Source organism: Salvelinus namaycush, chromosome 42 (assembly GCF_016432855.1).
Source record: "Salvelinus namaycush isolate Seneca chromosome 42, SaNama_1.0, whole genome shotgun sequence".
In the NCBI taxonomy this organism is placed as follows: domain Eukaryota; kingdom Metazoa; phylum Chordata; class Actinopteri; order Salmoniformes; family Salmonidae; genus Salvelinus; species Salvelinus namaycush.
In genome coordinates, this window is record NC_052348.1 from 18,814,701 (window position 1) to 18,836,722 (window position 22,022).

Consider the following 22,022-nt stretch of genomic DNA (forward strand, 5'->3'; position numbering starts at 1 on the left):
CAGGAAGTTAAAGCTTGGTCGCAAATGGGTCTTCCAAATGGATAATGACCCCAAGCATGCTTCCAAAGTTGTGGCGAAATGGCTTAAGGACAACAAAGTCAAGGTATTGGAGTGGCCATCGCAAAACCTTGACCTCAATCCAATAGAAAATTTGTGGGCAGAACTGAAAAAGCGTGTGCGAGCAAGGAGGTCTACAAACCTGACTCAGTTACACCAGATCTGTCAGGAGGAATGGGCCAAAATTCACCCTACTTATTGTGGAAGGCTCTCCGAAACATTTGACACAAGTTAAACAATTTAAAGGCAATGCTACCAAATAATAATTGAGTGTATGTAAACTTCTGACCCACTGGGAATGTGATGAAAGAAATAAAAGCTGAAATAAATCATTATCTCTACTATTATTCTGACATTTCACATTCTTAAAATAAAGTGGTGATCCTAACTGACCTAAGACAGGGAATTTTTACTAGGATTAAATGTCAGGAATTGTGAAAAACTGAGTTTAAATGTATTTGGCTAAGGTGTATGTAAACTTCTGACTTCAACTGTATCAATGAGTACAACATCCTTTGCAAAGTGCTTTGCTATGACTCCAATAAATACCATTAACCAACACTGAATATGTGTTGAGTGCTGTGTATATAGCTACTGTATCACTCTAGGCATATATTATTGTACTTGTTGTGAGTGTGTTTGTTGTTTTATGTGTGTGTGTGTGTGTGTGTGTGTGTGTGTGTGTGTGTGTGTGTGTGTGTGTGTGTGTGTGTGCGCGCAGGTCTGACATTTGTTTGTACGGAGTGTGTGTGTTTTTCAGTAGGCCTGTTATGACTGAAAACATACAGTAAGGACCGTTTAAAAAAAATATGTTGATTCCACATACAATCGTAAGATAACCAGCTGGAACAAAAATGTTGTTGAGCCAACTCACAATCATATTGCAGCTGGTCGCTTTAAGTTGAATCAACATCTTTATTATTTTTTTTACAGTGTTATGAAATCTGAGGTCTACTATTCTGGAAGACAAAATCCCTCCCTAGGGAAAACACAGTTATCTTCTTTGGGAATTAGGCCATTGAGCAGCTCAGTTACATTACATTGAGTCAGTTAGCAGAAGCTCTTATCCAGATAGATTTACAGTTAGTGCAGTCATCTTAAGATACTGTAACATGGTGGTCGTAGTAAGTACATTTTTCCTCAATAAGGAAAATATGTTATGTTGAAAGACAACAATCTATGTTGCAACAGGAACTAACCCTGCAGGTGCCATGAAGTATGTATGTACTCTAGACCTGCAAAGTGCCTATTGCCTATTTAATTTGAATGTTTAAATGTTTATAAAATACTTGACACATTTACACTCAATGTTTGATAACACTTTCCTACAAACCTCTATCATAAGGCATGGGTATAGGCTACATAAATGAATAATCCTGTCATAACATGTGACATATAATCTTTGAAGTAATCTTATGATTTATGGTCCCGTATAACTCAGTTGGTAGAACATGGAGGACCAGTACGAAAAAAGTATAAAAATGTATGCACTCAGCACTGTAATTCACTCTGGATAAGATCATCTGTTAAATGACTAAAATGTTAAAAAATATATAAAAAATAAAATATGACAACTGACATTATGCTGCCATTACACAAACGGAACAACTGTTGCGACATAGCTTTCAATCACTTTTTTAAAACACATTACCGGAGAGTCTGTGGGTCAGAAAAACACTGTAACAACTCACTGTTGTTGTGTTACTATACTGAAGGAGGAGGAGAGCACACACTGTGTTTTGACTGGGAGATAAGACGAACCAGCAACAGAGGCACTCTTGTCTTTATTAACTTTATTAAAAATATATTTCAAATATACTTTACAGTGTGAATAGCAACAGTCAAATAATTAACAGACATATTTAGATCAACATAGATTTAGAACCATATACATTTAGAACAATGTGTTATAAACAGACAATAATAATACGGTAGAGAATGCACTTTACCCCACACAAGTCTCAACTTGGACACGCGCCAGCCATTCCCTTCACTGAGCTGCGGAGGTCACACCCGAATGAGCAAAGCGCGGAGGCGTCGAAGTGACTTGTTGTTAATGTTGGATCCCGTAGTTCGATGTGGCTATGGGTGGTGGCCAGACATAACGACATAGCAGGAGTCTCCGGTGACACGGTTGCGTTTGGATTTGACGTAGTTGCTTCTACTCTCACATTACGGGACATTTTTTGTAGCTCCTCGAATTTTAGGTTCTACTGTGCAAAACTGAGACCTAGAGATCACGTATTTGTTTGGAACCATGCGCGTCTGTAACGGAATCAAAACAATGCAGAGTGGCACAAATAAATCACATACAGCCAATGAATTAAGTGACGCGGTGTCTGTGTCTTTAGGTTTGAGTTCGCAGTTTAACGAGATAGTGGATAATGGACGGGGCGACACTCCGTTCTCTGCAGACAGCGGCCCAAATCACGGAAACCGTTTCTCCGTCTCGGAGGATTTTGGAGATGGCGCCAGTTTGACCTCAGAGTTAACCACCCAGATGCCGAGGAAAACGATAATTATATCAAATGGGCCATCATTCGAAGTAAATCAAGACATTTGTGGACCAAATTACTTGGGATTTTTACAGACCCCGGAGCGAGAAAGGGACAGCGAATGGAACGTGACAAGGCCTACGCACGATTTGGAGATGGCCCGAGATCCCCGTAAAAACTCGGACATGTTCGTGAATCTGGATAACGGTAACGCAGTGCCCTCTCAGTTTGACGAACTGTTACCTTTAAGTTCTCCATTACGCAAAGACCCCCCAGCCCTGGTGTTTGGTAGGGACTTTCCGGACACATCGACAGTTAATGATCAAATCCAAAGCAGCCGTAACATCAAAATCGAACCAGGGCACGAGGGACCCTGTCCCGTGGCGGATGGATATTGGTTCTGTAAATATTGTGACAACGGAAATTGCATGTCTCGTGGAGCACGTAAACCCTTTCCCTGTACTTCGTTCCCTGGGGTTAACTATACGGACTATGACTCTGGGATGCCACAGGAGTTTCATGTCCAGGCGCAAAGTTACCAAAGTGTGATGATGGGTGAAAGGGGTCTCCAAGTGTATCACTCCGCTATCAAGAAGGATAGTTCTGGATGGATGGGTGCTGACCCCAGCTTGAGGTAGATATACTCTTTATAAGACATTTTATTTAAATTGTTTCTTTGTTTGTTTGTTTCCCATAATACCAAGCGGGCCAGAGGAACATCAATGTAGCTTCTCTAACTATGTTTGTGTCATCATAACAAAACAACAGTAACATCAGTTGTTATAATCTGTCAAATTCAATAATAGTTGTAATGCCATCTGTTATATTGTTATGACTGTAGAGTTAAGTGTTATGATGCTTCCGGATGGCACCATATTCACTATGCGTCCTGCCATTTGAGATGCAGCCTTACAGTTTACCTGGTAAAATAAGGCTAAAAAACAAAAAACATTCTGACCAGACCAAAAGCACACGTGCGTCCGCATGCCCTATCGCGCGCATGTTGATTTTGTCCACCACACCAGACATGATCTGGACACACAAGTTGAAATATCAAAACTAACTCTGAACCAACTATATTAATTTGGAGACAGGTCAAAAATAGTTAAACATTTATGGCAATAGCTAGCTAGCTTGCTGTTGCTAGCTAATCTGTCCTGGGATATAAACATTGGGTTGTTATTTTATCTCAAATGCACAAGGTCCTCTACTCCGACAATTAATCCAATGATAAAAGGGTAAACCGAGAGTTTCTAGTAATCTCTCCTCCTTCGGTCTTCTTCTTTGGACTTTATATGGAGGTTGGCAACCAACTTTAAGGTGCATTACCACCACCAACTGGGCTGGAGTGTGGACCTCAGTTCATCTTTCAATCACCCACGTGGGTATGTGCTCCTATAAACCAATGAGGAGATGGGAGAGGCGGGACTTAAAGCGTCACAAATAGAACCAAGTTCTATTTTAGCGCCTGGCTGTGCAGACGCTCGTTGATGAGCGCGAGTGTAACGGATGTGAAATGGCTAGCTAGTTAGCGGTGGTGCGCGCTAATAGCGTTTCAATCGGTTACGTCACTCGCTTTGAGACCTTGAAGTAGTGGTTCCCCTTGCTCTGCAAGGGCCGCGGCCTTTGTGGAGCGATGGGTAACGATGCTTCGTGGGTGTCAGTTGTTGATGTGTGCAGAGGGTCCCTGGTTCGCGCCCGGGGCGAGGGGACGGACTAAAGTTAAACTGTTACACGAGCAGTGTGGGTGCAATGATTGAATAACGTGTGTGTAAATATATTTTGCAACGCTCGTGCACGCGACGGGATCGGTGTGGTAAGCATGTTAGTGAATATCCATTTTAACAGGTGACCTAATTCCCTGCAGCAGCTGCCACAGAGACTCACTACAATATCCCCTTGCTGGAGAGGACAGACTGCAGCTGTCTTTTCCAGCATGGCCGTCTAGTGACTACTACCCACCAGTGGGTCTGCCCCTGACACAACTGTTTACTTCCCTAACCAGTGTTTATTTAAGGGGTATTAGAGTAATAGGCTTCCAGTCAACTATCCGCTGGCCTTCAACTAACCAGGTGTAATGTATTTAGTCTCAATCCGCCGGCCCAGTAGGACATTAGGCAACACTCACCACTTAAAGATGCACTATGCAGAAATCGCTAAGCCATTTCCTGGTTGCTGAAATTCTAATAGTTTGCCTAATTTCAGTTAATGTGACCAAAACAAGCTATTTGAAGCTGGTGTAAAAAGCCGAAAGTAAGACGCAAAAAACAAACTTAAGCATGGGAAGTATAGAAACTGCGCACATAGAACAGATATACCACTTCTTAGACATGCTTTCAATGAGAATGACAGATCTATAACTCACATTTCTATGTGAATTTGGTCAGGCTGCCCAAAAAGTGACATATTGCAGCTTTAATAATCAGGGGCACAGCTTTGGGACATAATATACAGTACCAGTTAAAGGTTGGAATCTAATTGTATTGGTCACACACACATTTTTAGCAGATGTTATTGTGAGTGTAGCGAAATGCTTGTGCTTCTAGTTCTGACTGTGCAGCAATATCTAACAAGTAATATAACAATTTCACACAACAAATCAAAACTATGAAATAACACATATGGAATCATGTAGTAACCAAAAAAGTGTAAAACAAAATATATTTGAGATTCTTCAAAGTAGCCACCCTTTGCCTTGATGACAGCTTTGCACACTCTTGGCATTCTCTCAACCAGCTTCATGAGGTAGTCACCTAGATTGCATTTCCTGAAATGCCTTGATAAAGTTAATTTGTGGAATTTATTTCCTCCTAAATGCGTTGTGTTGTGACAAGTTAGGAGTGGTATTAGGGTTGCACATTTTGGGGAATATTCAGAGGTGGAAACTTTCCGTGGGAATTAACTGGAATATAGGGGAATTAACGGAAATGCAAATTAATATTAATACCATTTAAATTTAGATGTTTTTTGCATTGGATATATTTACCATATCATATGGTGAAAGAAACATAAACCTTTTACCTTATCATAAGTAGACATAATTGGAAATTATTAAATCCTTCCAATAGAAAGAAAAAACAACAATTTAGTTACGAAATGAACTTTAATTAAATGAGTTTACTCTTCACATGGGATGATTTTCAACAAAAGAATGGGAATATTCAATGATCCCCAATGATCCATCGCATCTTCCAAAAACGTTTTCAACATGCATCTGTAAAATTATAGTCTAGAAACTAAAGCTTTGGTTGTCTTCCTCTCGGGCTTCCATGTCTTCGCTCTGGACCTCCTCAATGTCCACCTCTTGAACATAAGACTCTGAGGTCTCATCTTCACTGTCACTTTCCAACTTTGTTGAGGATGGCTCGTGGTCAGGCTCAAAAAGCCTCAAATTTGCCCAGATGGCCACCAATTTTTCAACCCTTGTATTGGTCAGCCTGTTGCATGCGTTGTTGTGTGTGTTCCCAAACAAGGACCAGTTGCGCTCTGAGGCAGCTGATGTTGGTGGGATTTGGAGGATGATGGAGGCAACAGGGGAAAGAGCCTCAAATCCACAAAGTCCCTTCCACCAGGTGGCTGATGAGATATGTTGGCACAACTGCCATATTGCATCTCCATCCCAAAGCCCTTGCTTGGAAGTGTACTTCGCCAGACTGCCAAGAACCGTGGCCTCATCCAGGCCAAGATGGTGAGACATGATAGTGATGACACCGTAGGCCTTGTTGATCTCTGCACCAGACAGGGTGCTCCTGCTAGCATACTTGGGGTCCAACATGTACGCTGCGGCGTGTATGGGCTTCAGGCAGAAGTCTTCACGCTTTTTGATGTATTTCAGAACTGCAGTTTCCTCTGCTTGGAGCAACAGTGAAGTGGGCAGGGCAGTACGGATTTCTTCTCTTACATCTGCAAGCAGGGTCTGAACATCAGAGAGGATGGCATTGTCTCCCTCAATCCGTGCAATGGTTACTGCTATAGGTTTCAGGAGTTTCAGGCTGCTTACCACTCTCTCCCAAAATACATCATCCAGGAGGATCCTCTTGATGGGGCTGTCCATATCGGCAGACTGTGACATGGCCATTTCTTGGAGAGACTCCTTCCCCTCCAGGAGACTCCCAATGGGTGTTGCTTGGCAGCTTCAATGTGGTGCTCTTATTCTTCTACCTTTACTTGGTGAGGTAGATTGCTGCTATAACTTGATGACCCTTCACATACCTAACCATTTCCATGGCTCTCTTGCAGAGTGTATCCATTGTTTTCAGTGCCATGATGGCCTTGAGGAGCAGATTCAATGCATGAGCAGCACAGCCAGCATAGCCAGCATAGGTGTGATGTGAGGGTAGGACTCCTCCACTTTAGACCAAGCAGCCTTCATGTTCACAGCATTGTCTGTCACCAGTGCAAATACCATCTGTGGTCCACGGTCATGATAACTGCCTTCAACTCATCTGCAATGTAGAGACTGGTGTGTCTGTTGTCGCTTGTGTCTGTGCTCTTGTAGAATACTGGTTGAGGGGTGGAGATTATGTAGTTAATTATTCCTTGCCCACAAACATTCGACCACCCATCAGAGATGATTGCAATACAGTCTGCTTTCTCTATGATTTTCTTGACCTTCACTTGAACTCTGTTTGAACTCTGCATCCAGCAAATTAGTAGATAAAGCATGTCTGGTTGGAGGGGTGTATGCTGGGCAAAAACATTCAGAAATCTCTTCCAACACACATTGCCTGTGAGCATCAGAGTTGAACCAGTTGCATACACAGCTCGAGCAAGACACTCATCAGCATTTCTCTGAATACGTTCCTCCATTGAGTCAAAAAAACTTCTGATTCCAGGAGGACCAAGAGCTGTTGCTATCGATAAGATGTCATCATTTTCACCTCGAATAGAAGTAGAGGGACTTTTGTCAGAGATTCCTTGCTGTGAGCGCTGAGGGAACTTTATGCACTTGGCCAGATGATTCTGGATCTTTGTTGCGTTCTTCACATATGATTTGGCACAGTATTTGCAAATGTACAATGCTTTTCCTTCTACTTTAGCTGCAGTGAAATGTCTCCTCACATTAGATAGTGCCCGTGGCAGTTTCTTGTAAAGATTAGAAATTGTTAACAAGTTAGAAATTATTTAAACACACTTTGCTGTATTTACTAGTTAACAAAAAATCATGTATGTCGTATAAAATATATTCACCCCACCCAGTATTGTAATGAAAACTTACCAGAAAGCATTTAGTCCTTGGCTCAGACAGTGTAGCACTGTGGGCTCGAAAAGCATCACATTAGTGTGCAAGATCTTGAGAATCAGCTTTACATGTGATGGAAGAGTGCACTGCACATGTGGTGGAAGAATGCACTGTGCATGCAGAGGGTTGCAATTCCATTGAATTGGGAGAATTGGGGATAGTTAACCAAAATATGCCACAAGACCTAGAATTGGCTTATGTGTATCCCACAAAAAAAAGGTTCACTGTTATAAGCTAACCTTTTTTGATGAAATTAAGCAAAATCCCTCAAATTCCAGGGCTTAACTTCCCATGGAAAATTTCCAGAAATTTACCGGAAAGTTTCCGACCCTTTGCAACCCTAGGTGGTATACAGAAGATAGCCCTATTTGGTAAAAGACCAAGTCCATATTGTGGCAAGAACAGCTGACATAAGCAAAGAGAAACGACAATCCATCATTGCTTTAAGACATAAAGGTCAGTCAATATGGAACATTTCAAGAACTTTGAAAGTTTCTTCAAGTGCAGTCGCGAAAACCATCAAGCGCTATGATGTAACTGGATCTCATGAGGACCGCCACAGAAAAGGATTACCCAGAGTTACCTCTGCTGCAGAGGATAAGTTTATTACATTAGAGTGTCTAGTTTGAGAAACAGACGCCTCACAAGTCCTCAACTGGTAGCTTCATTAAATAGTACCTGCAAAACACCAGTCTGAACGTCAACAGTGAAGAGGCGACTCCGAGATGCTGGCCTTCTAGGCAGAGTTCCTCTGTCCATTGTCTGTTCTTTTGACCATCTTAATATTTAATTTTTATTGTCCAGTCTGAGATATGGCTTTTTCTTTGCAACTCTGCCTAGAAGACCAGCAACTCTAAGGTACTTGTCCTCTTGCTCAGTTGTGCACCGGGGCCTCCCACTCCTCTTTCTTTTCTGGTTAGTGCCAGTTTGCGCTGTTCTGTGAAGGGAGTAGTACACAGCGTTGTATGAGATCTGCAGTTTCTTGGCAATTTCTTGCATGGAATAGCCTTAATTTCTCAGAACAAGAATAGACTGACGAGTTTCAGGAGGAAGGTTTTGTTTCTGGCAATTTTGAGCCTGTAATCGAACCAACAAATGCTGATGCTCCAGAACTAGTTTTAAAGATGGACAGTTTTATTGCTTCTTTAATCAGGACAACAGTTTTCAGCTGTGCTAACATAATTGCAAAAGGGTTTTCTAATGATCAATTAGCCTTTTAAAATGCTAAACTTGGATTAGCTAACACAACGTGCCATTGGAACACAAGAGTGATGGTTGCTGATAATGAGTCTCTGTACGCCTATGTAGATATTCCATAAAAATCAGCCATTTCCAGCTACAATAGTCATTTACAACATTAACAATGTCTACACTGTATTTCTGATAAATGCTATGTTATTTTAATGGACAAAAAATGTGCTTTAAAAAAAACAAAATTTCTAAGTGACCCCAAACTTTTGAACGGTCGTGTATTTGTATTTTCTTCAGTCAGATAAACTCTCCGAACAGCCTGCCCGACCGCTCGGTGGCGTCCGACTGGTCCTAAAGCACACTGTTGCCCCGTTTAGTATCACATTCCCATTATAAAACACGAAAATGCAATTTCTGAACGTGGGGGTGGGGGGGACATTCCCCTGTCCCCAGTGTAAGTTGCGCCCCTGTTAATAATAATATCACACTTAATGCCAAGGCTGTAATGGGTCAGTCAAATGTCTAGTAGTGGATATTAATCAAGTTGAATTAGTTCACATTCAAGGACCATTTAATGTATACAGTGCATTTGGAAATTATTCAGACCACATCACTTTTTCCACATTTTGTTACGTTACAGCCTTATTCTAAAATTGATTGAACAACATTCTTTCCTCATCAATGTACACACCATACCCCATAATGAAAAAGCAATAACATTTTTTTAAATCAATTTTAGCAAATTTATAAAAAAATAAAAAAACAAATACCTTATTACATAAGTATTCAGACCTATTAGACTCGAAATTGAGCTCAGGTTCAATTGATTGGACATGATTTGGATAGGCACATACCTGTCTAAATAAGCTCCCACAGTTGGCATAGCATGTCAGAGCAAAAACCAAGCCATGAGGCCGAAGGAATTGTTTGTAGAGGTCCGAGACATGATTGTGTCCAGGCACAGATCTGGGCAAGGGTATCAAAAATGTCTGCAGCATTAAAGGTCCCCAAGAACATAGTGGCCTCCATCATTCTTAAATGGAAGAAATTTGGAACCACCAAGACTCTTCCTAGAGCTGGCCACCCGGCCAAACTGAGCAATTAGGGAGGAAGGGACTTGGTCAGGTAGGTGACCCAGAACCCGATGGTCACTCTGACAGAGCTCCAGATTTCTTCTGTGGAGATTCCTTCCAGAAGGACAACCATCTCTGCAGCACTCCACCAATCAGGCGTTTATGGTAGAGTGGCCGACGGAAGCCACTCCTCAGTAAAAGGCACATGACAGCCCGCTGGTTCTCTGATCTGATGAAAGCCAAGATTGAACTTTTTGGCCTGAATGCCAAGCGTCACGTCTGGAGGAAACCAGGCACCACTCATCACCTGGCCAATACCATCCCAACGGTGAAGCAAGGTTGTGGCAGCATCTTTCTATGGGGATGTTTTTAAGCGGCAGGGACTGGGAGACTAGTCAGGATTGAGGGAAAGATGGACGTAGCAAAGTACAGAGAGATCTTTGATGAAAACCTGCTCCAGAGCGCTCAGGACCTCAGACTGGGGCGAAGGTTCACCTTCCAACAGCACAACGACCCTAAGCACACAGCCAAGACAACGCAGGAGTTGCTTCGGGACAAGTCTTTGAATGTCCCAAATACAAGTGTGCCAAGCTTGTAGCGTCATTCCCAAGAAGACTCAAGGCTGTAATCGCTGCCAAAGGTGCTTCAACAAAGTACTGAGTAAAGGGTCTGAATACTAATGTAAATGTGATAGTTCAGTTTTTCTATTTTTTATACATTTGCAAAAAAAAAAAAAACTGTTTTTACTTTGTTATTATGGGGTATTGTGTGTAGGTTGATGAGAGAAAAAACAAATCAATACATTTTAGAATAAGGCTGTAACGTAATAAAATGTGGAAAAGGTGAAGGGGTCTGAAAACTTTCAAAATGCACTGTAGATATGCTATCTAATGTCAAACTAACTTTGCCACGGTCGTACACCAGCTGGCTGAAGCAAATTTGCAAAAATATTTGGTTAACTTTTACACCTGTGAACACACAAGACACCCACATCAAACCACACCCCGAAACCAACTTGTTTGAATTCAGTCAGGCCACTAGCATTTTTTTATGAACCAAATCTAAAACACGGCCAAACCAGAAAGTCCAGTCGCCCTTTAAAAGGATAGCTGGCTAACTTAAAATGTAACATTTGTCAGACTTGTCATACCTCAAATGTAGTGTAAAGTCGACCTGAGCCCGTATTCCACACCATATCTGGTAAACAGATTCTGCTGCTAAATGAATGAAAAAAGAATCCTAATGACTCAATCCCAATCATCAATAGGCAGGTATGTGCAGATAGGCAGGTATAGGCAGCTAGTCAGGTAGGTGCTTTTCAGAAGTGAGGGTGTATATATAAGATCTGAAGGAGTGTTAGGTGTGTGTTGTGTGTCTTCAGGCGTGTGTGTGTGTGCATGTGTGTGTGTGGTTATGAGGTGTATATATAAGATCTGAAGGAGTGTTAGGTGTGTGTTGTGTGTTTACAGATGTGTGTGTGTGTGTTTCAGATGTGAGGATATGTTGCCAGTGAGGGTGTATTTCTCAGACCGGAGGGTGTGTAAGGTATGTGGAGACGAGGCGTCAGGCTGTCACTATGGAGCTGTTACCTGTGGGAGCTGCAAGGTGTTCTTCAAGAGGGCCGCAGAGAGTGAGCCACACACACACTCATGCACGCACATACACACACACATATCAAACACGACACACACGCACACCAAACGCGGCACGCACACATGCTATAGACATACACTCGCACACATACGTTAGTCTTACTATCCTCGTGGGGACCAAACAATTGATTCCCATTCAAAATCCTATTTTCCCTAACCCCTAACCCTAACTCATAAACCTAACCCCTAAGCCTAAAATAGCCTTTTCCCCTGTGTGGACTGGAGAAATGTCCCCACTTGTCCTTGTATTACTATCCTTGTGAGCACTTCTGGTCCCCACAACGATAGTAAAACCAAAAACACCCTTGTACGCGCACACATACAGAAAATGGGATACCCAATTCCCCTGAAGCAGCCTTGTTTGTTATTGTGTTCCCAGGTAAGCAGAATCACCTGTGCGCCAGCCGTAATGACTGCACCATCGATAAGCTGAGGAGGAAGAACTGTCCTTCCTGTCGTCTCAGCAGATGCTTCCAGTCTGGAATGAGCCTCAAAGGTAACAACTTTTACTATAACATACATGATTGTTAAATGGGGAGAGGGAGAGAAAGAGATCATGAAAAAGAGGGGGAGAAGAGGGGAGCAGAGATAAAGAGGGGAGGGGAGGAAGGCTAGACACACCTGTATTTTGGTTACAGGGTCTATGAAAAAGCAGGAATCATGACTAGGTCTTTAGGATTTAATTGACCATGTTTTTTACCCCTTACCCCTTTCAGCTATACCAACAGAAGCAGGCATGGTAAAATAGTGGGATTTTCTCTGTCTGTCTCTCTCTTTCTTTGACAGTTTTAACATTGACGATAGCAAAGGAACATTTTATAGAACTTCTTTAGAGGTTCTATAGAGACAATACTGTTGTGTCAAATTGTACAATTATTATTTTATTATTTTGAAAATGCTGTCAAATTGGTTGTTGATCATAGATAGACAGCTATTTTCAGGTCTTGCAATAGATTTAGCAGATTAAAGTATGTCAAACTGCAACTCCTCCACTCAGGAACATTCACTGTCTCCTTGGTAAGCAACTCCAGTGTAGATTTCAAAATCAAATCAAATGTTATTTGTCACATGCGCCGAATACAACAGGTGTAGGTAGACCTTACTGTGAAATGCTTACTTACAAGCCCTTAACCAACAATGCAGTTCAAGAAATAGAGTTAAAAAAAGATTTACTAAATAAACTAAAGTAAAGTACACAATAAAATAACAATAAATAATAAGATAAGATTTGTATGAAAAATACTTATGAGGTGTATATATAAGATCTGAAGGAGTGTTAGGTGTGTGTTGTGTGTTTACAGATGTGTGTGTGTGTTTCAGATGTGAGGATATGTTGCCAGTGAGGGTGTATTTCTCAGACCGGAGGGTGTGTAAGGCAGACAAAAAAACTGTAAAAACTCTTCTCGTTGTGTAGAAACCAGGGTCTGGCCCCGAGCCGTCTCTCCCTGGTACCTTATAGAAGAGAAACATTAACTCCTACTCTGGAATGCGGTATCACCCAAAGACGTCGTAAATCTCCTGTCAGTATTAAATCTCCCAGAGGCCCACTTTCAGTTCACACAGACACGATAGAGTTATAAGAACCCTCTATTCTGTTGCATAAAACTACCATTTGATGCAATTACAGTATTATTACATCATCTTACAATCTTGCTCTCACATTGTTAAGGAGCTTTTTGGACCTAGACTTGGCGCTCCGGTACTGCTCGCAATGCGGTAGCAGAGAGAACAGTCTATGACTTGGGTGACTGGAGTTTTTTACCATTTTTTGGGCCTTCCTCGGAAACCGCCTAATATATTGGTCCTGGATGGCAGGAAGCTTGGCCTCAGTTATGTACTGTGCCTTACGCACTACCCTCTGTAGGTCTTTACGGTCGGATGCCGAGCAGTTACCATACCAGGTGGTGATGCAACCGGTCAGGATGCTCTCGATGGTGCAGCTATTAGAACTTTTTGAGGATCTGGGGACCCATGCCAAATCTTTTCAGTCTCCTGGGGGGGAAAAGGTGTTGTCGTGCCCTCTTCACGACTGTCTTGGTGTGTTTGGACCATGATAGTTTGTTAAGAAACTTGAAACTCGACCCGCTTCGCTACAGCCCCGTCGATGTTAATGGGGGCCTGTTCGGCCCGCCTTTTCCTGTAGTCCACAATCAACTCCTTTGTCTTGCTCACATTGAGGGAGAGGTTTTTGCCCTGGCACCACATTGCCAGTTCTTTGACTTCCTCCCTATAGGCCGTCTCATCGTCGTCGGTGGTCAGCCTACCACTGTTGTGTCGTCAGCAAACTTAATGATGGTGTTGGAGTCGTGCTTGGCCACGCAGTCGTGGGTGAACAGGGAGTACAGGAGGGGACTAAGCACACACCCCTTAGGGGCCCCCATGTTGAGGATCAGTGTGGAAGATGTGTTGTTGCCTACTAGAGGTCGACCGATTATGATTTTTGAACACCGATACCGATTATTGGAGGACCAAAAAAAGCCGATACCGGTTAAATCGGCCGATTTATATATATATATATGTAATAATGACAATTACAACAACACTGAATGAACAATGAACACTTTTATTTTAACTTAATATAATACATAAATAAAATCAATTTAGTCTCAAATAAATAATGAAACATGTTCAATTTGGTTTAAATAATGCAAAAACACAGTGTTGTAAAAGTGCACTATGTGCCATATAAGAAAGCTAATGTTTATGTTCCTTGCTCAGAACATGAGAACATATGAAAGCTGGTGGTTCCTTTTAACACGAGTCTTCAATATTCCCAGGTAAGAAGTTTTAGGTTGTAGTTATTATAGGACTATTTCTCTCTATACCATTTGTATTTCATATACCTTTGACTATTGGATGTTCTTATAGGCACTTTAGTATTGCCAGCTTAATCTCGGGAGTTGATAGACTTATAAACTCCCGGGTGGCGCAGTGTTCTAGAGCACTGCATCGCAGTGCTAGCTGCGCCACCAGAGTCTCTGGGTTCGCGCCCAGGCTCTGTCGCAGCCGGCCGCGACCGGGAGGTCCGTGGGGCGACGCACAATTGGCTTAGCGTCGTCCGGGTCCGGGTTAGGGAGGGTTTGGCCGGTAGGGATATGTGGATATTGTAAAGTGTAAAGTGTGTAAAGTGTAAAGTGGATATTGTAAAGTGGTTGTTCCACTGGATATCATAAGGTGAATGCACCAATTTGTAAGTCGCTCTGGATAAGAGCGGATAAGTCGCTCTGGATAAGAGCGTCTGCTAAATGACTTAAATGTAAATGTAAATAAACAGTGCTGTGCATCAAGTGCTGGCAAACGCAGTAAACTGCTGTTTGAATGAATGCTTACGGGCCTGCTGCTGCCTACCACCGACCGCTCAGTCAGACTGCTCTATCAAATATCAAATAGTTGACTTAATTATAATATAATAAACACACAGAAATACAAGCCTTTGGTCATTAATACGGTAAAATTCGGAAACTATAATTTCGAAAACAAAACATTTGTTCTTCCAGTGAAATACGGAACCGTTCCGTATTTTATCGAACGGGTGGCAACCCTAGGTCTAAATATTGCTGTTACATTGCACAACCTTCAATGTTATGTCATAATTATGTAAAATTCTTGCAAATTAATTACGGTCTTTATTAGGAAGAAATGGTCTTCACACAGTTCGCAACGAGCCAGGCGGCCCAAACTGCTGCATATACCCTGACTCTGCTTGCACTGAACGCAAGAAAAGTGAGAATTTCTATAGTTAATATTGCCTGCTAACATACATTTCTTTTAACTAAATATGCAGGTTTAAAAAAAATATACTTTCTGTGTATTCATTTTATGAAAGGCATTGATATTTATGGTTAGGTACATTTGTGCAACGATTGTGCTTTTTTCGCAAATGTGCTTTTGTTAAATCATCACCCGTTTGGTGAAGTTAAAGTAGGCTGTGATTCGATGATAAATTAACATGCACCACATTGATTATATGCAACGTAGGACAAGCTAGTTAACCTAGTAATATCATCAACCATGTGTAGTTAACTAGTGATTATGTGAAGATTGATTGTTTTTTATAAGATAAGTTTAATGCTAGCGAGCAACTTACTTTGGCTCCTTGCAGCCACAGGTCCTTTTGATGCTGCACTCGCGTAACAGGTGGTCAGCCTGCCACGCAGTCTCCTCGTGGATTGCAATGTAATCGGCCATAATCGGCGTCCAAAAAGGCCGATTACCGATTGGTATGAAAACTTGAAATCGGCCCTAATTAATCGGCCATGCAGATTAATCGGTCGACCTCTATTGCCTACCCTTACCACCTGGGGGCGGCCCGTCAGGAAGTTCAGGATCCAGTTGCAGAGGGAGGTGTTTAGTTCCAGTGTCCTTAGCTTAGTGAGGAGCTTTGTGGGCACTATGGTGTTGAACGCTGAGCTGTAGTCGGTGAACAGCATTCTCACACAGGTGTTCCTTTTGTATAGGTGGGAAAGGGCAATGTGGAGTGCGATTGAGATTGCGTCATCTGTGGATCTGTTGGGGCGGTATGCAAATTTAAGTGGGTCTAGAGTTTCAAGGATGATGGTGTTGATGTGAGCCATGACCAGCCTTTCAAAGCACTTCATTGCTACTGACGTGAGTGCTACGGGGCGGTAGTCATTTAGGCCGGTTGCCTTCGCTTTCTTGGGCACAGGGACTATGGTGGTCTGCTTGAAACATGTAAGTGTTACAGACTCGGTCAGGGAGAGGTTGAAAATGTCAGTGAAGTCACTTGCCAGTTGGTCCGCTTGTGCTCTGAGTACACGTGCTGGTAATCGGTCTGAATGTTGACCTGTTTAACTTCTTATGGCTGGGGGGCAGTATTGAGTAGCTTGGATGAATAAGGTGCCCAGAGTCAACTACCTGCTATTCAGGCCCAGAAGCTAAGATATGCATATTATTAGATTTTGATAGAAAACACTCTGAGGTTTCTAAAAATGTTTGAATGATGTCTGTGAGTATAACAGAACTCATATGGCAGGCAAAAACCTGAGAAAAAATCCAACCAGGAAGTGGGAAATCTGAGGTTTGTAGGTTTTCAAGTCTTTGCCTATCCAATATACAGTGTAAAATTTGGTCCAATTGCACTTCCTAAGGCTTCCACTAGATGTCAAGTCTTTAGAACCTTGTTTCAGGCTTCTACTGTGAAGGGGGAGAGAATAAGAGCTGTTTGAGTCAGGTGTCTGGCAGAATGCCATGAGCTCAGTCAGACGCGCGCCGTGAGAGTTAGCTGCGTTCCTTTTCCTTTCTAAAGACAATGGAATTGTCCGGTTGGAATATTATTGAAGATTTATGTTAACCTGTTTGGGCTGCAAGGGGCAGTATTGAGTAGCCAGATAAAAGGTGTCCATTTCAAACGGCCTCGTACTCAATTCTTGCTCGTACAATATGCATATTATTATTACTATTGGATAGAAAACACTATCTAGTTTCTAAAACCGTTTGAATTATTTCTCTGAGTGAAACAGAACTCATTCTGCAGCACATTTCCTGACCAGGAAGTGGAATGTCTGAAATCGATGCTCTGTTCTTCTTCCTGCCTATAAATGGGCACAAGACCTATTAGTATACATGCACGTCATACACCTTCCTCTGGGTGTCAAGAGGCTGTGAGAGAAGAAATGAGGTGATTATCTTGGTCTGAGATGGAACACATCATCTTGGAATGACGTGTCCCCCATTTTCGGTACTCTGAAGAGCGCGAGCTGGACAGTGGGGTTGCCTTTTGTTTAGCTGCGGTAATAGGCGACTACAATCTCCGGCTTTGATTTTATTTGATACATGTCACCATATCATCGTAAAGTATGTTTTTTCAATATAGTTTCATCAGATTATTGAAATTTTTTCGGGAGTTTTGCCGTGTTCCGTTCTCTTCCGTTTGTTGACATGGAGAGTGTCGTGCCACCCGGCTAGCGCGCTTGCTAAATGAAGAGGGAAAGTTGCCGTTCTGAATCCAAACAACGACTGTTCTGGACAAAGGACACCTTGTCCAACATTCTGATGAAAGATCAGCAAAAGTAAGACCCATTTTATGATGTTATTTCATATATCTGTCGTAGTCGCCGGCGCCCAAGTGTTTCTGGCTATTGTGCTAAGCTAATATAACGCTACATTTTTTTCCCGCTGTAAAACACTTAATAAATCGGAAATATTGGCTGGAATCACAAGATGCCTGTCTTTCATTTGCTGTACACTATGTATTTTTCAGAAATGTTTTATGATGAGTAATTAGGTATTTGACGTTGGTGCCTGTAATTATTATGGCTGCTTTCGGTGCAATTTCTGACTGTAGCTGCAATGTAAACTATGATTTATACCTGAAATATGCACATTTTTCTAACAAAACATATGCTATACAATAAATATGTTATCAGACTGTCATCTGATGAAGTTGTTTCTTGGTTAGTGGCTATTTATATCTTTATTTGGTCGAATTTGTGATAGCTACTGATGGAGTAAAAAACTGATGGAGTAAATAAAGTGGTGTCTTTTGCTAACGTGGTTAGCTAATAGATTTACATATTGTGTCTTCCCTGTAAAACATTTTAAAAATCGGACATGTTGGCTGGATTCACAAGATGTGTACCTTTCATATGCTGTATTGGACTTGTTAATGTGTGAAAGTTAAATATTTAAAAAAAATATCTTTTGAATTTCGCGCCCTGCACTTTGAGCTGGCTGTTGTCATAAGTGTACCGACGTCGGGCTGCAGCCATAAGAAGTTAAAAACATCCAAAAGATTGATTCTATACATCGTTTGACATGTTTCTACGAACTGTAATATAGCTTTTTTGACTTTGTCTGGACTAAGTGCCTGCGCCTCTTGAATTTGGATTTGTGAACTAAACGCGCAAACAAAAAGGAGGTATTTGGACATAAATGGTGGACTTTATCGAACAAAACAAACATTTATTGTGGAACTGGGATTCCTGGGAGTGCATTCCGATGAAGATCATCAAAGGTAAGTGAATATTTATAATGCTATTTCTGACTTCTGTTGACTCCACAACATGGCGGGTATCTGTATGGCTTGTTTTGGTGCCTGAGCGCTGTACTCAGATTATTGCATGGTGGGCTTTTTCCGTAAAGCTTTTTTGAAATCTGACACAGCGGTTGCATTAAGGAGAAGTATATCTTTAATTCCATTTATAACACTTGTATTTTCATCAACATTTATGATTAGTATTCTGTAAATTGATGTGGCTCTCTGCAAAATCACCGGATGTTTTAGAAGCAAAACATTACTGAACATAACGCGCCAATGTAAACTGAGATTTTTGGATATAAATATGAACTTTATCGAACAAAACATACATGTATTGTGTAACATGAAGTCCTATGAGTGTCATCTGATGAAGATCATTGTCACGTTCGTCGTATTGATGAGACCAAGGCGCAGTGTGATATGAATACATTCTTCTTTTAATAAAGAAAGAACACTAAACAAACTAACAAAAATAACAAAACGAACGTGAAGCTATATACAACGAGTGCTGAAACAGGCAACTACACAGACAAGAACCCACCAAACCAAAATGGAAAATTGCAACCTAAATATGATCCCCAATCAGAGACAACGATAAACAGCTGTCTCTGATTGGGAACCAATTCAGGCCACCATAGACCTACAATATGCCTAGACTAACAAACACCCCTAGACATACAAAAACCCAAGACAAGAAACAAGCATACCCACCCTCGTCACACCCTGACCTGACCAAAATAATACAGAAACATAGATAACTAAGGTCAGGGCGTGACAATCATCAAAGGTTAGTGATTAATTTTATCTCTATTTCTGCTTTTTGTGACTCCTCTCTTTTGGCTGGAAAAATGGCTGTTTTTCTGTGACTTGGCGCTGACCTAACATAATCGCATGGTATGCTTTCGTTGTAAAGCCTTTTTGAAATCGGACACTGTGGTGGGATTAACAACAAGTTTATCTTTAAAATGGTGTATAATACTTGTATGTTTGAGGAATTTTAATTATGAGATTTCTGTTGTTTGAATTTGGCGCCCTGCACTTTCACTGGCTGTTGTCAAATCGATTCTGTTAACGGGATTTCAGCCGTAAGAAGTTAAAGGTCTTGCTCACATCGGCTACGAAGAGTGTGATGACACAGTCATCTGGGAACAGCTGGTTGTCTCATGCATGCTTCAGTGTTGCTTGCCTCGAAGCGAGCATAAAAGGCATTTAGCTCGTCTGGTAGGCGCGCGTCACTGGGCACCTCACGGCTGGATTTCCCTTTGTAGTACGTAATAGTTTGCAAGCCCTGCTACATTCGACGAGCGTTAGAGCCTGTGTAGTAGGATTCAATCTTAGTCCTGTATTGACACTTTGCCTGTTTGATGGTTCGTCTGAGGTGATAGCGGGATTTCTTATAAGCGTGCGTTTTAGGTTATTGTCCTGCTGAAAGGTGAATTCATCTCCCAGTGTCTGGAAAGCAGACTGAAGCAGGTTTTTCTCTAGGATTTTGCCTGTGCCTAGCTGAATTTCGTGATATTCAATTGGTATTTACAGTCTTGTCCCATCGCTGCAACTCCCGTACGGACTCGGGAGAGACGAAGGTCGAGAGTCATGCGTCCTCCAAAACACAACCCTGCCAACCCGCACTGCTTCTTGACACACTGCTTGCTTAACCTGGAAGCCAGCCGCACCAATGTGTCGGAGGAAACACAGTACAACTGGCGACAGTGCCAGCGCGCAGAAGCCCGGCCCACCACAGGAGTCGATAGAGCGCGAGGGGACAAGGACATCCCGGCCAGCCAAATCCACCCCTAACCCGGACGACGCTGTGCCAAATGTGTGTTGCCTCATGGGTCTCCAGGTCGCGTCCGGGATCGAACTTGGATCGGTAGTGACGCCTCAAGCACTGCAGTGCCTTAGTCGGGAGGCCCTCCATTTATTTTTTTATACTGAAAAATTCCCCAGTCCTTAATGATTACAAGCATACCTATAACATGATGCAGCCACCACTATGCTTGAAAATATGGAGAGCAGTACTAAATAATGTGTTGTATTGGATTTGCCCCAAACACTTTATATTCAGGACAAAAAATATTTTTTACAGCCTTAGTTTAGTGCCTTCTTGAAAACAAGATGCATTTGGAATGTTTTTTATTCTGTACAGGCTTCGTTCTTTTCACTCTATCATTTAGATTAAGATTGTGGAGTAATTAAACTCTGAAAAAAAAGAAACGTCTCTTTTTCAGGACACTGTCTTTCAAAGATAATTCGTAAAAATCCAAATAACTTCACAGATCTTCATTGTAAGGGTTTAAACACTGTTTCCCAAGCTTGTTCAATGAACCATAAACAAGTAATTTAACATGCACCTGTGGAACGGTCGTTAAGACACTAACAGCTTACAGACAGTAGGCAATTAAGGTCACAGTTATGAAAACTTAGGACACTAAAGAAGCCTTTCTACTGACTCTCAAAAACACCAAAAGAAAGATGCCCAGGGTCCCTGCTCATCTGCGTTAACGTGCCTTAGGCATGCTGCAAGGAGGCATGAGGTCTGCAGATGTGGCCAGAGCAATAAATTGCAATGTCCGTACTGTGAGACGCCTAAGACAGCGCTACAGGGAGACAGGATGGACAGCTGATCGTCCTCGCAGTGGCAGACCACGTGTAACAACACCTGCACAGGATCGGTACATCCGAACATCACACCTGCGGGACAGGTACAGGATGGCAACAACAATTGCCCGAGTTACACCAGGAACGCACTATCCCTCCAACAGTGCTCAGACTGTCCGCAATAGACTGAGAGAGGCTGGACTGAGGGCTTGAAGGCCTGTTGTAAGGCAGGTCCTCACCAGACATCACCGACGACAACGTTGCCTATAGGCACAAACCCACCGTCGCTGGACCAGACAGGACTGGCAAAAAGTGCTCTTCATTGATGAGTCGCGGTTTTGTCTCACCGGGGGTGATGGTCGGATTCGCGTTTATTGTCGAAGGAATGAGCGTTACACAGAGGTCTGTACTCTGGAGCGGGATCGATCTGGAGGTGGAGGGTCCGTCATGGTCATGGGCGGTGTGTCACAGCATCATCAGACTGAGCTTGTTGTCATTCCAGGCAATCTCAACGCTGTGCGTTACAGGGAAGACATCCTCCTCCCTCATGTGGTACCCTTCCTGCAGGCTCGTCCTGACATGACAATGCCACCAGTCATACTGCTCGTTCTGTGTGTGATTTCCTGCAAGACAGGAATGTCAGTGTTCTGCCACGGCCATCGAAGAGCCTGGATCTCAATCCCATTGAGCAGGTCTGGGACCTTTTGGATCGGAGGG

General features: G+C 42.3%; 1 protein-coding gene across 1 annotated transcript in view; it reads left to right on the forward strand.

Moving 5' to 3' along the window:
- Positions 1-2,089: 2,089 nt before the first annotated feature.
- Positions 2,090-22,022, forward strand: part of LOC120035146 (androgen receptor-like) — a 39,665-nt gene continuing 19,732 nt past the window's right edge. The window contains exons 1-3 of the mRNA XM_038981946.1: positions 2,090-3,186; positions 11,549-11,688; positions 12,090-12,206. Coding sequence (XP_038837874.1) covers positions 2,315-3,186; positions 11,549-11,688; positions 12,090-12,206 — 1,129 coding nt within the window. The 5' untranslated portion in view covers positions 2,090-2,314. The remainder of the gene's footprint in view (positions 3,187-11,548; positions 11,689-12,089; positions 12,207-22,022) is intronic.